General features: G+C 40.9%; 2 protein-coding genes and 1 long non-coding RNA gene across 4 annotated transcripts in view; 2 read left to right on the forward strand and 1 right to left on the reverse strand.

Moving 5' to 3' along the window:
- Nucleotides 1-2,124, reverse strand: LOC114445287 (transcription termination factor 2, mitochondrial-like). 2 transcript variants are annotated; one of them, XM_028420261.1, is made up of 2 exons: nucleotides 2,011-2,124; nucleotides 1-1,341 (listed from the first exon to the last, which is right to left on the reverse strand). In XM_028420261.1, the coding sequence occupies exon 2, from the start codon at nucleotides 1,329-1,331 to the stop codon at nucleotides 192-194; it is 1,140 nt and encodes a 379-aa protein (XP_028276062.1). In that variant the 5' UTR covers nucleotides 1,332-1,341; nucleotides 2,011-2,124; the 3' UTR covers nucleotides 1-191. The 2 variants fall into 2 exon arrangements, with proteins under 2 accessions (XP_028276062.1, XP_028276067.1); XM_028420266.1 differs by lacking the exon at nucleotides 2,011-2,124 and adding an exon at nucleotides 1,667-1,795.
- LOC114445313 (uncharacterized) overlaps nucleotides 1,969-17,577 on the forward strand; it is a 27,603-nt gene continuing 11,994 nt past the window's right edge. The window contains exon 1 of the long non-coding RNA XR_003671626.1: nucleotides 1,969-2,491. This is a non-coding gene — a long non-coding RNA (uncharacterized LOC114445313). The remainder of the gene's footprint in view (nucleotides 2,492-17,577) is intronic.
- LOC114445303 (troponin T, cardiac muscle isoforms) lies at nucleotides 8,708-9,894 on the forward strand. Its single transcript, XM_075353426.1, has one exon. The coding sequence runs from the start codon at nucleotides 8,803-8,805 to the stop codon at nucleotides 9,643-9,645; it is 843 nt and encodes a 280-aa protein (XP_075209541.1). The 5' UTR covers nucleotides 8,708-8,802; the 3' UTR covers nucleotides 9,646-9,894.

Raw genomic sequence — 17,577 nt, forward strand, 5'->3', positions numbered from 1 at the left:
TCAAATCTGATTTTTATTGCTTATCTGCCATGTTCAGTTAATTATAGTGTCAGGCATTTATTGGCACTCATTTCAATACATTTTTTGAAGCTTGTCTTGTCTTGTCTTTGGAAAAAATAGCTGTGAAGGCTACATTGGTTAGTTTTACGGTGTTGTTACTCATTCCATCCTATTAATCAACATTCTGACATTCACTCCTCAGCAGACCTAACAGGAGCTACAGGGTTGAATAGCGGCCGCTGCTGCCTGAGGTGGAGCCGGTTGTAACTCATTTCAAAGTCCTTCTTAGTTCCCACAATAACGTCCAGGCTGCCAGAGCACACGTCGTATCCATATGAGGCCAGCTTCTGGACACGATACAGCACGATCTGCGTGGTGAGCTCCAGGACATTTGGAGATTCCTTCACCTGCTCCATGCTTACTCCGACATCCATCAGGCCCTGGAAGCGCCCCACCAGGATGGGCAGGGAGTAGTACAACACGGCCGGGCAGCGGATCACCACTTGCTTGAGTTCGTCCTCGGAGCAGGCGAGAGCCTCCTCAATGTAAGCCAGCGCCTGCTGCATGGCCGCAGGCTGCAGGTCTGAGATGGATGCTTTGAGGCTGGAGACCAGGCCGAGGAGATCCTCTGTGGTGAAGCCCTGCTCCCTCAGGAAGCCCAGACTGTCTCTCCAGGTCTCGGCAGGCCGTATCAGGATGTATGGGTTCTGGCTCAGCAGCTTCTGCAGCCAGATGCGCAGGTTGCTCTCGTCCCCGCCTAGGTCCAGGTAGGTCTCCCTCAGTGTGTGGATGACCTGCTGAGTGTGCTCCACTGGCTGACTGAAGCTCTGTGGAGCACTGGCCATCAGGTTGCTGATGATTCTTCTGCTGAGACGAAGGTTTTGGAGGTAGAGGATGTTGGCCTGCTGGTTGCTATGGTAAGATAATGTAAAAAAGGAGGCTGGGAACTTTTCAATAATGCTCATCAACTTGCGCCTGTTGTGACACACGGACATCCAGAGGTCTCGCTGCGCGGCCGTGTCCTCCGGCCGGCACAGGACCGCTTCAGGGTGAGTTTCCAGAATGTGGGCGATAGCTGTGGCGTCTGCCCCCATGTCCTTCAGCAGGTCGGCAGTCTCACACACATACGCAGTGCTCTCAGACAGAACCCAGCTCTTACACTTACGCACCTTCCTTATGTCCACCAACAGTTCGTAGAGGGAGTCCACGGTCTGCTGGTTCTCCGGTCTTCTGTTGGTGGAGGCCACTGTGGAGGTGGAGACGGAGGGGGGGAGCAGCAGCCTCATCCTCTGACAGTAGGTGCACAAGGAGGCAGTGGTGACACGAAGCATCGTAGTGAATCTGAAAGAAGAACACAGGATATAAAAACAGCGCCCTGACATGATGAAAACTCCACGACTGATCCTGAAAATCCTGTTAAATATATTCAATATTTGATTAATGGAAAAAAACAACAAATATTTGAGACTGGAGCTGGTGTACTTTTTGTATTTTTGAATATTAAATAAAGTGAAATTAGGCAACATTAGGCAAGAAACAGAACAGAAATAAGAATAAAACAAATAGCCAAATACAAAACAAATACGGACCAGGAGCAAAACATTCTGTACTCATAGTTTGAAAATAAAACATATTAATATTAATAAAATATGAAAGTTATTATTACCCAAATTAAAAAATGTCATAAATAAATGTATTATTATGACTAAAATAGAAAACATGTATTAGTCAAACTCTTAACTTAAGCACCACTAACTCCTCTATAACACAAAATAATAAACTATAGCTTTAGACAGAATGACAACACACTACAAATAAACATCACATGCTGAGCTAACAACAAACAGGAGGAACACGGTGTCCTGACAACAAATGTGACACTGCTGTTATGTATCGTACCGCGTGTAACAGACCACAGCTCACACAAACATAACAAACAACCAAACAGACAGAAATCAACATCTGATCAGATGACAGCAAGTCAACAAAATAAACGCATTGTTTCTTTACCTGTTTGTGTGTCTGCAGCAGCTAAAGGACTCCGTGCGTCACACCCACCGCTCGCTTTCATAACAGGAGTGCGGCGGAGGGGCGGAGTCTCGGAGCACGTGACCGTCTTTTTTTCTTTAATGAATACAGAAAGACATTCTCAGTCTGTGATTGTGTGATTTTCAGCTACGTCTGTTTTAAATCAGAAAAAATACACAAGACAAATGAGAGCTAGAGAGAGAGAGCTAAAAAAACATGCATGAATAAAGTGCACCCCCTGCTAGAACGAGGAAGGGATCTCCAGCTCCCGGTTCCTCAGGAGGACCAGATTCAGGACCAGATTCCTTCCCATCCAGCCAATCACCTGTTTGATCTGCTTCCCTCAGAAAGGTGCTGTAAATCGATCAATAACGACACAAACTTCCGGACTCAGGGACAGCGCCACCCTGTCGCTGCTGCCCCCCTCCTCAAATCCACTCCACCAGAACGATTCATGCTGAAGGTACAATTTCAAAAATGACACTTTCAAAATGAAACAACAAAGTCTTTTCTGTCACATTTCCGTCCTCTTTTAGCTGTTTAAGCTACATGATAAGTTAGCTAACGCAAGCTAGCTCAGCACAGATCCACAGGTAGCGTCTGGCAAAATACACAACTGTGGACACAATGCTAGAAGGTACAGCTTATCGGCGTCAAAAAATGTAAATAAAGAGCTAGATAGTGGTGATTATTACAGAGATGTAGTCCTTGTGTGTTAGCTTACATTCAGCCACAAAGCTAAACTGTTTAGGTGTTTAAGCACACCGCACTGTTGTGTTAGTTATTATACTACATACTAGTTATTGTCTAGTTATTTCTAGAATCCTCTGATACCTCTGACCACTTTATTGAAACACATTGAAGATAAAATGTAGTTTAACCCTCATGCATTGTTCGCAAACACTACCCTAATGTGTTGTTCGGGGACAAAAACGTCCTCTAACTTTAACGTTTTAAAAATATATTAGATAAATATTTTTTTGAAACTTTTTTGCATAGACCTTTTAATTAACTTCTGTTCTAATCAACAGTAGTGAAAAAATCATTTTCCCCCAGGATTTTAACCCTTTAATCACCAATTTTATAAGGGGTGGTGCTGAAGATTGAAAAAAAAACACACAAAATGGCTCATTTTTAATAGAAAAGGTGAATGTGGACTGGATTCTTTTTAACCTTTATTACAGTCTTGGTCATGTCAAACATCAGTAAAAAAATTGACTTTATTGCATTATTAGTTTTTGCACAGCACTGGATTTTCTTTTTTTCTTCCTAATGTGTTGTTCGGGGACAAAAACGTCCCCTAACTTTAATGGTTTTAAAAATATATTAGATAAATATTTTTTGGAAATTTTTTTGCATAGACCTTTTAATTAACTTCAGTTCTAATCAACAGTAGTGAAAAAATCATTTTCCCCCAGGATTTTAACCCTTTAATCACCAATTTTATAAGGGGTGGTGCTGAAAATTGAAAAAAAAAAAACACACAAAATGGCTCATTTTTAATAGAAAAGGTGAATGTGGACTGGATTCTTTTGAACCTTTATTACAGTCTTGGTCATGTCAAACATCAGTAAAAAAATGACTTTATTGCATTATTAGTTTTTGCACAGCACTGGATTTTCTTTTTTTCTCCCATTTTGTCCCATAGACTTACATTATAAACACACTTTTTTTGACTGCACAGCCATGGCACTAAATAATCATGCATTCTTGATTGTTGGTGGTTTACCCTGTTGGTAGGAGGTAAAATTTATGATTTTTACAGTTAACAACTTAATTACCATATTAACCCTTTACCTGCAGGCCTGTGCTCATGTAGTGTAGTTTCTGGCTTGTATATGGAGTTATAGGGAGTATTTTAGCACATAATTGTGTGTCTACACACTGTGTGTGTATGTTAGAGAGGAAGAGAGCCATTTGCACACTGTCAGGGAAGGAAAGTCAGGAAAATAAAGTTACTAAGTAAGTGAAGTGTACCTAATTCAGACGTACAACGGCGATGCATAAGCATGTAAAATGAAAACATCCAGGAGTTCTGGCGTCTGAAGTTGTGGATGGGTAAAATAGCTGTTTTTTTTAGAGTTGTTGTTTAAAATACAGATTAGTTTCTTTTTTCTTCCCAATCAGCAGAGAAAAGGATGCGACTATTTACTTGCCATGAGTAAGTAAATAGTCTTTTTAATTATTCATATAAGTTGTACATATTTTACCCAATAATCAACATTATGCTGACTGAATATATGCATATATTTATACTGGAATTTCAATCTGGCAATATAACTTGGGCAGCAGTGGCTCAGTGGTATAGCAGGGTTGTCCAATAACCGGAAGTTTGGTGGTTCCATCCCAACTCCTCCCTAGTCACTGTTGTGTGTCCTTGGGCAAGGCACTTTACCTGCATAGCCTCCAGTGTGCTCACTGGTGCAGGGCTCTAGACTAACGTTTTGCACTGGTTGCACCTTTTTTTCTTGGGTGCACCGGCACAAAAGTTAGGTGCACCGCATCACACATCACACAGCAGTTTGTTTTTTAATTGCTGTCCATATATTTTATGGATCAGGCCTTAACTTGACACCTATCCTAACGCAGAAGTTCTTTTCATCTTCTCTCATCATCTGCAGCTACGTCTACTCTTTACCTGACGGCCTCGCAGGGCTGTAGACAAAGTTTTAGAAATACTGAGGTCCAAAAATTGATCTCTAGGAAATATGAACGGGCTTAATAATCACATATCATCCTAAACTGACTTTGGACCTTGTTTAATGAACATAGGTAAATAAAAATAAATAAATACATGTACTGAGAGTACTCATTTAAATTATGGACAAACTAGCCTGTCAGCACTCTTCAGTTCCCTGTTTGCTTTCTCTCTGTATTATTCTGGCTGTCGCTCCTCACTTATCTATCTGGCAATGGGAATTAAAAATTATTTAAATTATATACACCTTTATTTATTTAATAGTTGTGATTGAGATATATATTTAGTTTTCTTCAACACGTTTCTAATGCAGCTACAGTATCTCTTCTCTCATCTTCCTCACCTCTCTTCCTCAGTGTCTCCTGTGTCTCCTCTCTTTCTAAAGCTGAGCTCCAGCTGACAGACTTTTCATTCTGTCTGTTACAGTTTTAGCTGTATGCAGATATCATACTGGCAGACAATGCTCCACTATAGCAGGATAATAACAATACTTTTTAAATGGGCGTTCGTCATGTAACCATGTACTATAACTCCTTAAAACCAGCTGACTGCTGTCAGTCAGAGTGACTCAGCCTTCATGGATGAACCTCACACGTCAGATAACACTGTCCGTCAGACCTGCTGTTCAGTTGTTATAATGCTGCGAGCACGTCACGCCCCCTCCCTGAACATGACCAGCTCCTCGTCAGTCATTCAGGTCAACAGCAAATTAGCAAAACCCGCATAGTATCAACAAATCCTGCTCCTCCGCTGCATGTTCACCTGAACTGTGGATTCTGCAGCAAAACGTCTTTAAACCCTGTCTGTCTGTGTGCGCACTGCGCGCTGCAGTCAGAGGGCCGTATGAGTTCTGCACACATGTTTTAAAAAGTCCGGGCTGAAACGAACTTTGTTCTCGTCACCTCGGGAACACGAACAGATCTCTCCGTTCTCGTGGAGTATGGAACAAGCTTTAGCACACAGCATCAGCTCTGCGCAGCATATGTCCGCGTTCTTCTTCTGAATGTTCGGTCTCGGCTGACCGCAGCAGACACGTTTTCAAAGATACGCACACGGAGGCCCCGCCCTTCACCGTCTCTGATTGGTTTAGACCACGATATGGCCCGATGTGTGTCTGTTGCTGGAGACTTTTGAGAGTCGCGGAGAACGTATCTCCCTCTTAAGCTGGATCCATACTCCGCGAGACAAAGACATTTTTCCCCCCTGCAGACGTTACGCCCAGAAAATGACGTCATTTTTTGTCTCTGACCGCCCGCTGTTCCGCACTTTTGTGCACAGGGTCCGGGCCGAACTTTGTCTTTCAAGGCTGTGCGGCAACCATGCTGTGATTGGTCGGAATTTATTGTGGGCGTGATGAAAGTGGAGAAGCGCAAGAGCCTCTCCAGGTATATAGGTAGGTGTATAAACAGCGCTGATTCAACAGATTTAGATAAGACATACCGGTTTTGCATGATGAGCAATAAAAGAAAGAAAGAAAGGCAAGTCAGGGTGATTTGTCACCAATAACTCCAGACAGCCATTCACACATACCAGATGGTGACTGTTATTACCATTCTATATACTCCTACATACCCGGGCATAATAGGCTCGTTAACAATGTCTGTATATCTTTGCTATTGTTACTTTTAATGTCGCATCTTCACAGCTCATCACCGGACAGTTTGAAGTATCGCAGGCACATTGGAACACAGTAGATGTGCAAATGTGGTCATAAAGGCACAAACACTGAATCTTTGCTATTGTTACTTTTAATGTCGCATCTTCACAACTCATCTCCGGACATCTCACAATGTTGCAGGCACCCTCTCTGTATAATGCCCTCTTGCCATGGCACAAGTCCTTGTGGTGTGTTAAAAAACTCAGTAAAGTCTTTCCTTATAGTTTAGTGGGCGGGCCGTATGAGGAGTTCTGCACACACGCGTCTCGTGGAGTATGGTACCTCAGTGCGGAAAAGACCTTTTTTATTTATCTCTTACCACCCGTGGTGCGCGTTCTCCGCTCTTTGTCTCGCGGAGTATGGAACAGCCTTTACAGCTGGTCGTACCTGTGCGACCACTGATATTTTTTGGTTGCACCTTTGAGAAATTAGGTCGCATGTGCACCCAAAATGGTCGCACTCTAGAGCCCTGTGGTGTATGGCGCTCTTTGTTGGGCTGCCTTAAGCAATTTCCCCATTGTGGGACTAATAAAGGTTTCTTAATTAATTTAATTTAGCTGATGACAGCATTTACACCTCAGATCGAGGGAATCCTCTTAACTGTACTGCACTGTAATGTCCACAAGGTGTCACTGTGTCTGCTGAAGTGAACTTCTTTCTATTTTTGTGTCTTAGAAAATCATGAACTGAAATATCTGAGCAGGCCGCCAACCTTGTCTTTTGTCAGTCCTTTCCTGTATGAATCGATATAAAACCAGGACAACCTTTTCTGTTTGTTCTCTTTGAACAGACAGTCTATTTATAGCCCCCTGTCATTTGTTGCCTTCCCTTGCTGATAGACACAGTTGTCCCTTGCCACCAGCAACCCTTGATTATACTGGAGCCACCTGCTGTCTTCATGTTGTGTGCAGGCATGTTTTAGCAGTGCACTCGGGGATGGGACATTCTCTAAGGCATTGAGATTTGTTTTGTGCTCCTCTTAGACCACAATTAGCCTGTCTTCACTCAAGATTTATAATGAGCCTCAGATTTAAGCCCTTTGGAGATAATATGTGTGTGTGTTATCTATGACATGCATGTACAGCAGAGCACGTAACGTCAGGAGCTTTATCCTAAGGAGGCGCAAGTTAATTGGGATTCTCAGACACTGCAGAGCACCTGTCTCTTCCTGTCAGTTACCTCATCCTCTAAAAACTGCATTTGTCCTTTTCCTGCTGATAAGTCAAGACGTGGGAACATAAATTCTTGACATCCGCTTTTAAATGTTGCCGTGTGGGAGCAATTATGCTTTAATCCACTCTGCGCCGAAAGCAGAAAGCCCCCGATAGGAAGAATGTTTTAATTACATTCCAAAGTGGAGACAAGGCAGAGCAGTAAAGCTCGTCTTGCATGTCATTGTTCTTACTGAGGCACATTTAAGTGCTGTTATTCTTTACAGAAATAACATTGTGTACAAATATGAATATTTAAAATGTTTTTTACATTTTTAAAACAGATCCAGACAATTGAATGATATAGAGAGGGAAAAGGCACGTTATATAAATATAAATAAACTATAAGCTTCTTTTGATGTAATAGAAAAAGATGAAACATTCTTAGTTAAAATGGGGCTGATTTTACACTGCAGCATGTCTTGGACCTTTATGGAAACAGCACAATCATGGCGTAGAATGAATCTGTACATAAAACCCATCAGCCAAGACCTTGCTGATTGTTTTTGGACAGATTGCAAGTGAATCAGTCATGGCATCCTCATTTTGCTTTGGATTGCAGAAGTATTATTATCATTAGTCATCATAACATTATAAACCTAGATTGATTCTTTTTTTCAACCCTCAGTTCCTGGCTATGAATAGCACCAGTGTCAAACAAAGCTGACATACAAAATGTTAATATTAAGACACTTAAGATATTCTAAACTATAGTGATGGATACACATGCCCAAAAATGTTTCCACAGAATGCACATAGAAGTTGCAGTTCTATGTGCATTCTGTGGAATAGAAGTTGCAGTTCAGGCCCGCTGTTACAGTATTTGTCCTATGTGTTGCTTTGTGAGCCTGGAAAGCACAAGTGTGTGTCTGCATCTGTTGTGGATCTGAAATAGTCTCTCATCTTGTCCTTACAAAGGAATGAGGAGCCCTGCAGGGTCAGAGTGGACAGCAGGGGGGTCTATAGGGGGATGACTGTGTGTGTGTTGGTGAAGGAGAAAATAGCCTGTTCCATCTGTTTCAAAATCTGCTGCTGACCCACACCCGGGTGACTGTAGTCAGTGTATGTGGTCATGTGGTAAAGCCACACCCCTATAAAAACCCCCCAAACCTACAGACCCGGTCTTCACTTACTGCGTGCCAGGCACCAGCTGGTCTTGGTGTTCACCCTGCTTTCTCTCACTCCGGGTTATCCTCCGAGGTACCATCATGTCAGACACTGAGGAAATCGTGGAGGAGTATGAGCAGGAGGAAGAGGCAGAGGAGGAGGAGGAGGAAGAAGAAGAAGAAGGAGAAGGAGAAGAAGAAGAAGAGGAGGTAAATGAAGATGCTGAGGAGGAAGAGGAGAAGAAGGAGCATGAAGAAGAGTCCAAACCTCGACATAAGACAACTTATGTGCCAAACATTGCTCCACCAAAGCTTCCTGATGGTGAGAAGGTGGATTTCGATGATCTCCACCGCAAGAGACTCGAGAAAGATTTCAATGACCTCCAGACCCTCATCGAGCTGCACTTTACCAACCGCCAGAAGGAAGAGGAAGAGCTCATCGCGCTGCGTAATCGCATTGAACGCCGTCGTGCTGACAGGGCTGAACAGCAACGTGTGCGTACAGAGCAGGAACGCGAGCGCCAGACAAGGCTGGCCGAGGAGAGAGTGAGGCGTGAGGAAGAGGCAGCCAAACTTCGCGCTGAGGAGGAGGCCAAGAAGAAGAAGATCTTCTCCAACAAATCGTTTGGTGGCTACCTGCAGAAGGTAGACCAGAAGAAGGGCAAGAAGCTGACCGCCCGCGAGGAGAAGAAGAAGGCCCTGCTGGAGCGCAGGAAGCCGCTGAACATCGACCACCTGAACCAGGAGAAGCTGGCAGAGAAGGCACAGGACCTCTGGCAGTGGCTTCACCAGCTGCATGCTGAGAAGTTTGAGTTGGCCGAAAAGCTTAAGAAGCAGAAGTACGACATCTACGTGCTCCGAAACCGAGTCAGCGACCACCAGAGGGGATCCAAAGCATCTAAGACCTCCCGTGGTGCCAAGGGCAAGTCTGGCTCCTGGAAGTGAGGGGGCCAGTGGCCATGGTGGCAACCAGGCTGCCTCTGGACTCTTTGGTGTCTGTTTGTATCATAAAAGTTACCCCAGGGACTGTTTGAGAAGGACTGAAGTGAATCAAGAGAAGTTAACCAAGCCAATTAAAATTGAATAATTAACTGTATTTTAAAAAAGTGTTTCCAAATTGTGGTTGAGGAGTTTTGTGTATTACTCAGTTTTGTGAACAAAACCTCAAATTTCCAATAAATCAACAAAGTGTGAGTGTGTGGCTCACTTTAGTTCATGTTGTCTCAGTCTAATCATGACAACCTTTTGAAACATGAATGTTTCTGTGTGAAAAGAGTTGTTTCATTGGTATGTCTGATTTAATGCTGTATTTAGGGTTGTGTTAAAGGGCCGAAAAGTCAAACAGGTGCTGCACAGCTGACCTGTAACGCAGCTAAATGAGTCGCTGTGGTTCAGGGCTGGTCTGCAGTGTTGTTAGCAAAAAGACTCAAATGAGAGGACCAAGCTTCACTGAGACAGGTTTAGGATCTCCTAAAATAGTCTGAAAATAAACATTTTAATTTGTTGAGTGGGATGATCAGCTCCTGTGTCAGCCATAAAGTATTTAGTAATTCATTAAATTAAAACAAGTTATTTTGATTGATTATTATAATATATGCTGCAACATATTAACTTGTTAGTTTTTTAATTATAACCAACATCTTTTTTTAATTTCTTCGAAATATAGCGTACATTTTAATATTTAGAAACTATGCAGATACAGTAGCAAACAAACAAGATATACATAAATAGAAAAACAATATGTGTTATAAAATATACAATAGAGTTAGAATAGTAGAATACAGTATACAAGTAAGTGAAAATATAAGTTATGATAACATAGTAACAGTGTTAACAGGTATTGAGTGGAGGTTTTGATCATTTATACTGGGGTTCCAGGGGAGGGTCAGTGAATGGAGCTAGAGCAATTTTACTTTAGCTATCAATAGAACATGTAGCTTTGGATAAATGTGTGTGATTTGTCAAAAGAAAATATTTGTGTCTGATGAAAGATAAAACATTCTGGAAAATGTGATCACAAGCGAGCATATTTTTCCAAGCTTTAAATAAAGAAAGGCTCACTGTGCAAAGCATTATGGGATATAATGTCACTATAAGAGAATCATTCAGTTTCTTTAAATTTGCATTGATCTGTAAGACCACATATGTTAAGGTTGCAGTTATGCTCTTTTATACTGTGAAATTAATGTATTGAGTAGCAGAATGTTTTGTCCGCTAGATGGCAGTATAGATCCAGCTTGTAGTTTAACTCACCTTCTGGAAAAGCTATTCAGAGGATATTAATAACAGATGCAATGCATCAACAACGTATATTAACCACATATTTTTATGAATAATTACATTACAATATTGGCAGCCATATCAGTTGTTTTAAAGCATTTAATTTTAGTCTTTATTTCCAGAAAGTTAAAACTTATACTAAGTACATAATGAGTGAGCAGAGACTTTTCATCCTTGTGAGCATGTATTCATTTAAGGCTGTTCAGGCGTTTTCACTGCACAGCAGGGAAAATACACTTTAAGCGCAGCCACTGCAGTGCAACACATGGATAACCGACATACGGGGAAATTTCTCTCCCCTGCGGTTTTGGATTGTCACTCAGGCCAGGCTGCTGCTTTACTACTGTTTGCCTCTCATGGCCGTGACAAGCTATTAAGGCCTTTCTGGATGTGGCAGTGTGCCCGCAGGTTGCCATAGAGACAGGGAGAGGCTGTTGTACAATCAGGTCTCAATAACCCTTCTCCAGCCTTTGATACGCCCTCTCCAATATATACAGCGCCCTTCACTCTTTCACTCTCACTGAAAGGTGTGCAGCTGGCAGCGTTGGTGTGAAAGATGCCTGACTTGACAGCATCAGGACATACCAGAGCATCAGTCCAGTACAAAACGTTCCCAGGACTCTGATGCTGGTACACTTTGCTGATACACTTGCTTCTCGTTAATCTTACACTGTCACACATGAATGTGTCCACCCATATGAATAAAGGCCATGTGTGTGTGTATGTTTACCAGGAACAGCAGCTGCAGGGTCATCAGGAGGGTAGTTGTATGCTCATTAGTACCCAGCAGCGACTGGAGGATAATGTAAGCTCTGCATGATGAACAATTTCTAGGCCACACAATCAGTGGAAAGAAGCATGTGTTGCTCTAAAACCTGGATAAATTATTCTATATCAGTGATGCCTTCACAGATAAAGGTATCCATGCCATGTGAACACCTTCACTGACCACAGATGCTGGTTGTTCATCTGTGTGCTTATAACAAGCCAGATGCCATGATTCCATGATTTATTTTCTTTAGCTACAGTTTGTCCTTAAGAAGAATCCTCCAATTCTCTCCAAACAGAATGTTTTTTTCATTAGGAATTCTAATGATGCATGTATGTGGCCTAATTTTTTATGTATTTCATGGTATAATCTGAGAAAAATAAGTCCCATCCTCCTCATGAATGATGGACATTTTAACAAGAAAGGTCCCTGTCAGCAGACATCTCATTCTTGATGTGAAGTTCTGTTTAGCAATGCCTTAGGTGGACATCATAGCTCATTTCCTATAAATCCTTTATTTTTCATGACAGCCACAGCAGCAGAAGATGTAAACAAACGACATAAATAACATATATAATGCTTTAAATGCTCTGTGGTGATTTCTGTAGTAAAGCCACCATCAAATTTAGCAACTTGCATTTGGATAATGAAGAAAAAAAAGACTTAACGCCTAAACAGTATCATGTTTTTCTTAGAAATGGAAACAAAGGAGTGATAAAGTAAAAACAAAATATAATTATATGCTAATTGTGCTTGATTTGTAGCCTTCCTCAAGTAATGTCTGTGTGGCCTGGTGTATTTAACATATGACAGTGTCCAGCATAATAGCATCTCCAGGCTTTTGTACTGTAGTGGCTTACCATTCCTATTAATTATTTACAGTTTTCTTTAATGGGTATTAAATTAAATCGTGCCTTTTGGTAAATATGATGGATAAAAACACATTCTGCGCCTGCCTTTTGATACAGCAGCAAACGCTTTTATGTTGTTTTTGTTCTTCAGAGTTGTTTACTGACGGCAAAGAAACAAAGGTTTTATAATGAGATAAAATTTGTAAAAAACATAGCATAAGTGACAACAATGGCTTTGTCACATTAGAACTGTGTTTATATCACAAATTAAGAATGGGATTCTCTTTTGAAATGTTTTTGCCAGTGCCAAGATAATGGAGTCAGTTCTTCAGAGGAGGAACTGCTATTAGAGGCTTTAATACAGTCTGCTGTAACATTTGGGGATTCACAGTGAAGAATAATTAACACATTTTTACTCAGCATCTTTAGCTCCATCCATCACTTAACATCATTAACAATGCTGCTTACACGTTGATGGGGTAAAAGCAACCTTTGTACCTCTGGCATTTTCTTGGCTACCATGGCAACAAATCCAGTGATACCACCAGAGAGTGAAAACACACACTCCTTTGTTGCCATGTTTGAGCCATGTTCCTGCTGAATATTTAGTATTTTTTAGTTTTGGCCTCTTCCTTGCATGCAAGAAGTGAATTTTTGAATGATTATATAACTTTTCTTTGTACTTGTACTTTTAATGATTTTTTGTGGTGTGCTCTTTAGGATGTTAATCTTGAAGTAGTGGCTAGACTTAAAGAGGCCCCTTAACCACTTCAGCTGTCTGAAGTACTTACAATATTATCAAATAGGTAGAGAATTTCGATGCTTAAGTCACAATGCACCGCAGCTCCTTATTTAATCTGTAGCAAATCCACACACTGAGTATCTATCAGAAACAATTACACTTGTGTTTTTTTTCCAGCCTTTCTGGTTGTCAGCTTCCTTACAGCAAACACACATCAGAATTATAAACACACACACACACGCCCAGGACGGCAGCTTGGAGGAATGCTCCAGCTCCGGGTCTCAGGATGCCTTTAGCCTGTGGATATATTAGCCTGCCCTGGAGACAGTACCATTTGGGCTTATCTCCAGCCTCCTCCAAATTGAGGTGGGAGTTAGTAGCAGCCAGAGGTATAAAGGAGATTTAGCCTATCCGACAGGGCATTAATCTCCGCACCTCCTCAACATCCTGCAAGTTTTCTGGCCCCTCTCCCTCCGGCCATATAAAGATTTGACGTCAGCTTGCATCCTATCAGCACCTCTTTTGCAAACATTTGAGTTCATGAGCTGTAGTGTCTGGTTGTACTAGTGCTAACATAATACACAGTGTGAGAAATTTGAGGCTTAATTAGTGTAACCTCTTATAACAAATTCTTTCAGTGTGTCTGAAGAAAACAAATGAACTGCATTTGTTTTTAAGCAAACTTGCTTCCCACTAATGAAACACTTGTATTATTTATTAGCTATTTATTGGTTGGCCCTACTCTTGACATCCTAAATTTAATTGGTTTTGTTGTCCCAAAGGGTTGATTGCCATTGACTCCCAAAACAACAGTGTGGGTGAGGTAGTGTGAATACCATCAATACAGACTGACAATGTCCAAAGATAGAAGAAATAGGAAAGATAGTGGATACAACTTCAGAGTTTCACCCAGGAGACTTGTTTGTGTCCAGTGTTGGACCATTACTTTTTCAATTTCTGTTTGGTTTTCTTGCACCAAAACTGCTTGTTAAACTAAACCCTCCCACCTATACCAACTAGTGTCTGTCTGATCAGTGGGGATAATATACTCACTGAGAATGTGTCATGGCAGTGACTGCATAACTGTTAATCACCATCGAAAAAGGGCAATTCAGGCTTCTTCTACAAACACAGTTTAGAAAAAGGCTCCATGGACTTGCATAATAAAGTCTCTTAGATCATGTTCCTCACTTTGTCTTTAATAATACCTCTCATGCTCACACACAAGAGTGGGAAATGCAGATGTAATTGACTCCTGTCAAGCACACAGGGCAATTGATTGAGTCATTTCAAGTGTGCGTGTGTCCTTATTGTGTCGTCATGCATTGTGGGGAAACTATAAATATAATCCCATGCAATTATCCAACAGCTGCCTGTCGGCGGCGCCCACATACACACATTGTAAGGACACAGGTCAAAACTATGAGTCACCATTAGGGAGTGTGGGCCGTTCATTCATGGAAAGACGGCTCTGATGTAATACAGACATCTGCTACATTCTGTTACAACTAAAAAACTATTCAAAGATTAGCATGCTAGCATTACCACCTACAACTTGAGGGTCAACTTTTATCCCGTATTGAGTGCCATCTCTGATTTCTGCACATTTGCTTGCTTCCGATACTTGTTTGTGCATATGTCATCATCTGACGTCTCTAATTGTATTCATGTTCCTGTGCTGGGAAATGTTCCCCAGCATCCATCTTTGCCCACCCGTTTCATTTGGTCATTGAACGTGTCTCCAGTAATGAATCGCGGCGCTACAGGATGAGCCGTATACCTGGCTGTGAGGGAATGAGTGGGATCTGATAAACGGTGGCATTGAGATTCGGGATCACGTCCTACTCTGGGGTGATTCATGCCAACTCCTCCACCTCTGCTCGCCATGTAAATCAGCTGAGCAGCTGGAGCCTTTTTTTTCCTCCAACCTGTTATTACCTTGTCTCCCAGCTGCTGTGGCAGTGCTGATGATAGGGTCACTGCGTACACCTGTTGGAGCCACAGTGAAACCTCTTGTTTTTTTTTTAATTTTAGTGGTGTTCATAAGGTAGAAGTCAGATGCTTACAATGACAAATAAAGCAGGGATGGGATTACTTCACTTGTGTGTGTTTGTGTTTTTAGTTTAGTTGAAAATATTGGTGAAGAAGATCATCTCTGGTCCACACATTTATTGATGCATGTAACAGAAATCTATTTAAGAACTCTTCTAAGTAATTGCAAATAGATTTATATCTGTATCATTTACTTTTGTAACAGTATATTTTTTTTGAATAGTAAAGGTGTGAGTGTGAATCGTTGTCTGACTGTATGTTGCCCTGTGTGATGGACTGGTGACCCTGCACTGCAGGAGGATGTGGGTTAATAGAAGATGGATGGATGGATGGATGGATGGTTGGATGGATAGTAGAGGTTCATGTCTATAGACTGATGAACAAACCTTTATCATTCAGCATCACCCATAGCTTTCCTAAGGGGCTTTGTAGATCAATGTGGAGGTCATTTTAACATTGCATGTGGACTAATTTGTATGTAAAAAAAACTTGGGATGTGTTTTCTAAAAAATTGACATTTATGCACATTCCAGAGTGTGCAACATGACATTAGCTTGATTGCCCATACACTGTTTTACATTTATTAATACAACATGGCATTTATAGGAGCCTTACATTTACGTATGTTATATAAGTGGGACATGCATATAATGAGCATTGAAGACGCAATGGGAAACACAAGTGAAGGCATCAGTGTGTACACACAGGTCTTTGTCACTCAGGTGCCATTTTCCATGGTGCATTGGATTCATAGGGGTCAAAATTCAGCCCATTAATGGTGAGAGTAAGGGGCTGCTTCTATTTTAAGAACAATTACAGTTACAGGCGTAAGTGGACAGACAGTTATGTAATGCCACCATTACTGTCTAATTGTCGTTTTTATGGCGTTCAGTGCCTCTTAAAAAAAAAAAAAATCCCCATGGCTGATAGACATGTGGTATCTCTGGTAAAAGCTGGGTTACATAATTCACCAATCAAACTCATGGTGTGGAATATTTCTAGCAAGTATGCACATGGTCCCTTATTTGTATTTATATCCCTTTTGGTGACTAGATGTGTGTCTTCAATCTTGTTTTTTTTGCACAACCTGTTCAAACCTTTGTAAGATATCAAGAAAAAAAAACTGAGAGAGTCTGATGTTGCTGGAACCACACAGCCATCACCAAAGCAGAGAGGAGATGAAAGCTTGCAAAGCTAGCTCTATGCAGCATCAGGCCAAGGCAACACATAGGGAAACATATTGATATAAATAGACTATAAATAGATGTTTTACCCCCTGGGTAGAAGCAAAGGATTCCTCTCTCATTACTCGTCCTTCTTTAATTGATCTGACTTGACAGGAATGTCCCACTCATGAATAACCATGATGTGGAAACATATTTAAAACATAAAAGTGTCAGTGTTTAATTGCAGCATTTAAAATGCTGCCAAAGGATGAATGTTGTAATGAATTCATTTTCATGGTGCTAAAACAAACTGTCAGGCTAATAGAGATGATGGCAGGGGAAAATTCGACTCAGCACACAAGTCTCTGGAAACAATGAAACATATGCTTACACATTTATTAACTTTACTGAAGGTGTTAGATCTGTTCTACTGGGAATATCTTTTAACTATTGTTGTTCTCTGTTGAAAAATGTATTATTATTTAATATTAGAGATTTAGATTTAATTAGAATAGAAATACTTCATTCATCCTAAGCTGGGAAATTTTGTATTTTTATATTATTTTGCATTCGTAACATTTTTGTAAAATACTAAATCTGCAAATTTTAAATATTCCATAATGCTTTTTTGCTTTAATTGTGTTGTCTATCAGTCATGCGACCAGTTTTAACCAGTATAACCTGATAGCGAATCACTGCATTAGCAATCTAACATATGTTCTATATAGGTTGCACACTGAATCAAAGCTTGACTACAGGCTGTTGAAGGTCATAATCTGTTAAATAAACAGTGTTTTTCCCCCCAGCGCTTACATAATATTGAGACTTAACAGCTCTTTGTATACAATATGTTAAACTATTGTATTTTTTATTTATTGGAAAGCTTATTGCCAGAACCAGGACATTGATTAGCCAGTAATGGTGCAATTATTTGAAAAAATGTGTTGACAGAAGCTCTTATCTTCATTTTACATCTTCTATGTTGGCAATTTCAAACAAAATAATGACTAATCCTGC

This window comes from Parambassis ranga, chromosome 2, assembly GCF_900634625.1.
Source record: "Parambassis ranga chromosome 2, fParRan2.1, whole genome shotgun sequence".
NCBI lineage: Eukaryota > Metazoa > Chordata > Actinopteri > Ambassidae > Parambassis > Parambassis ranga.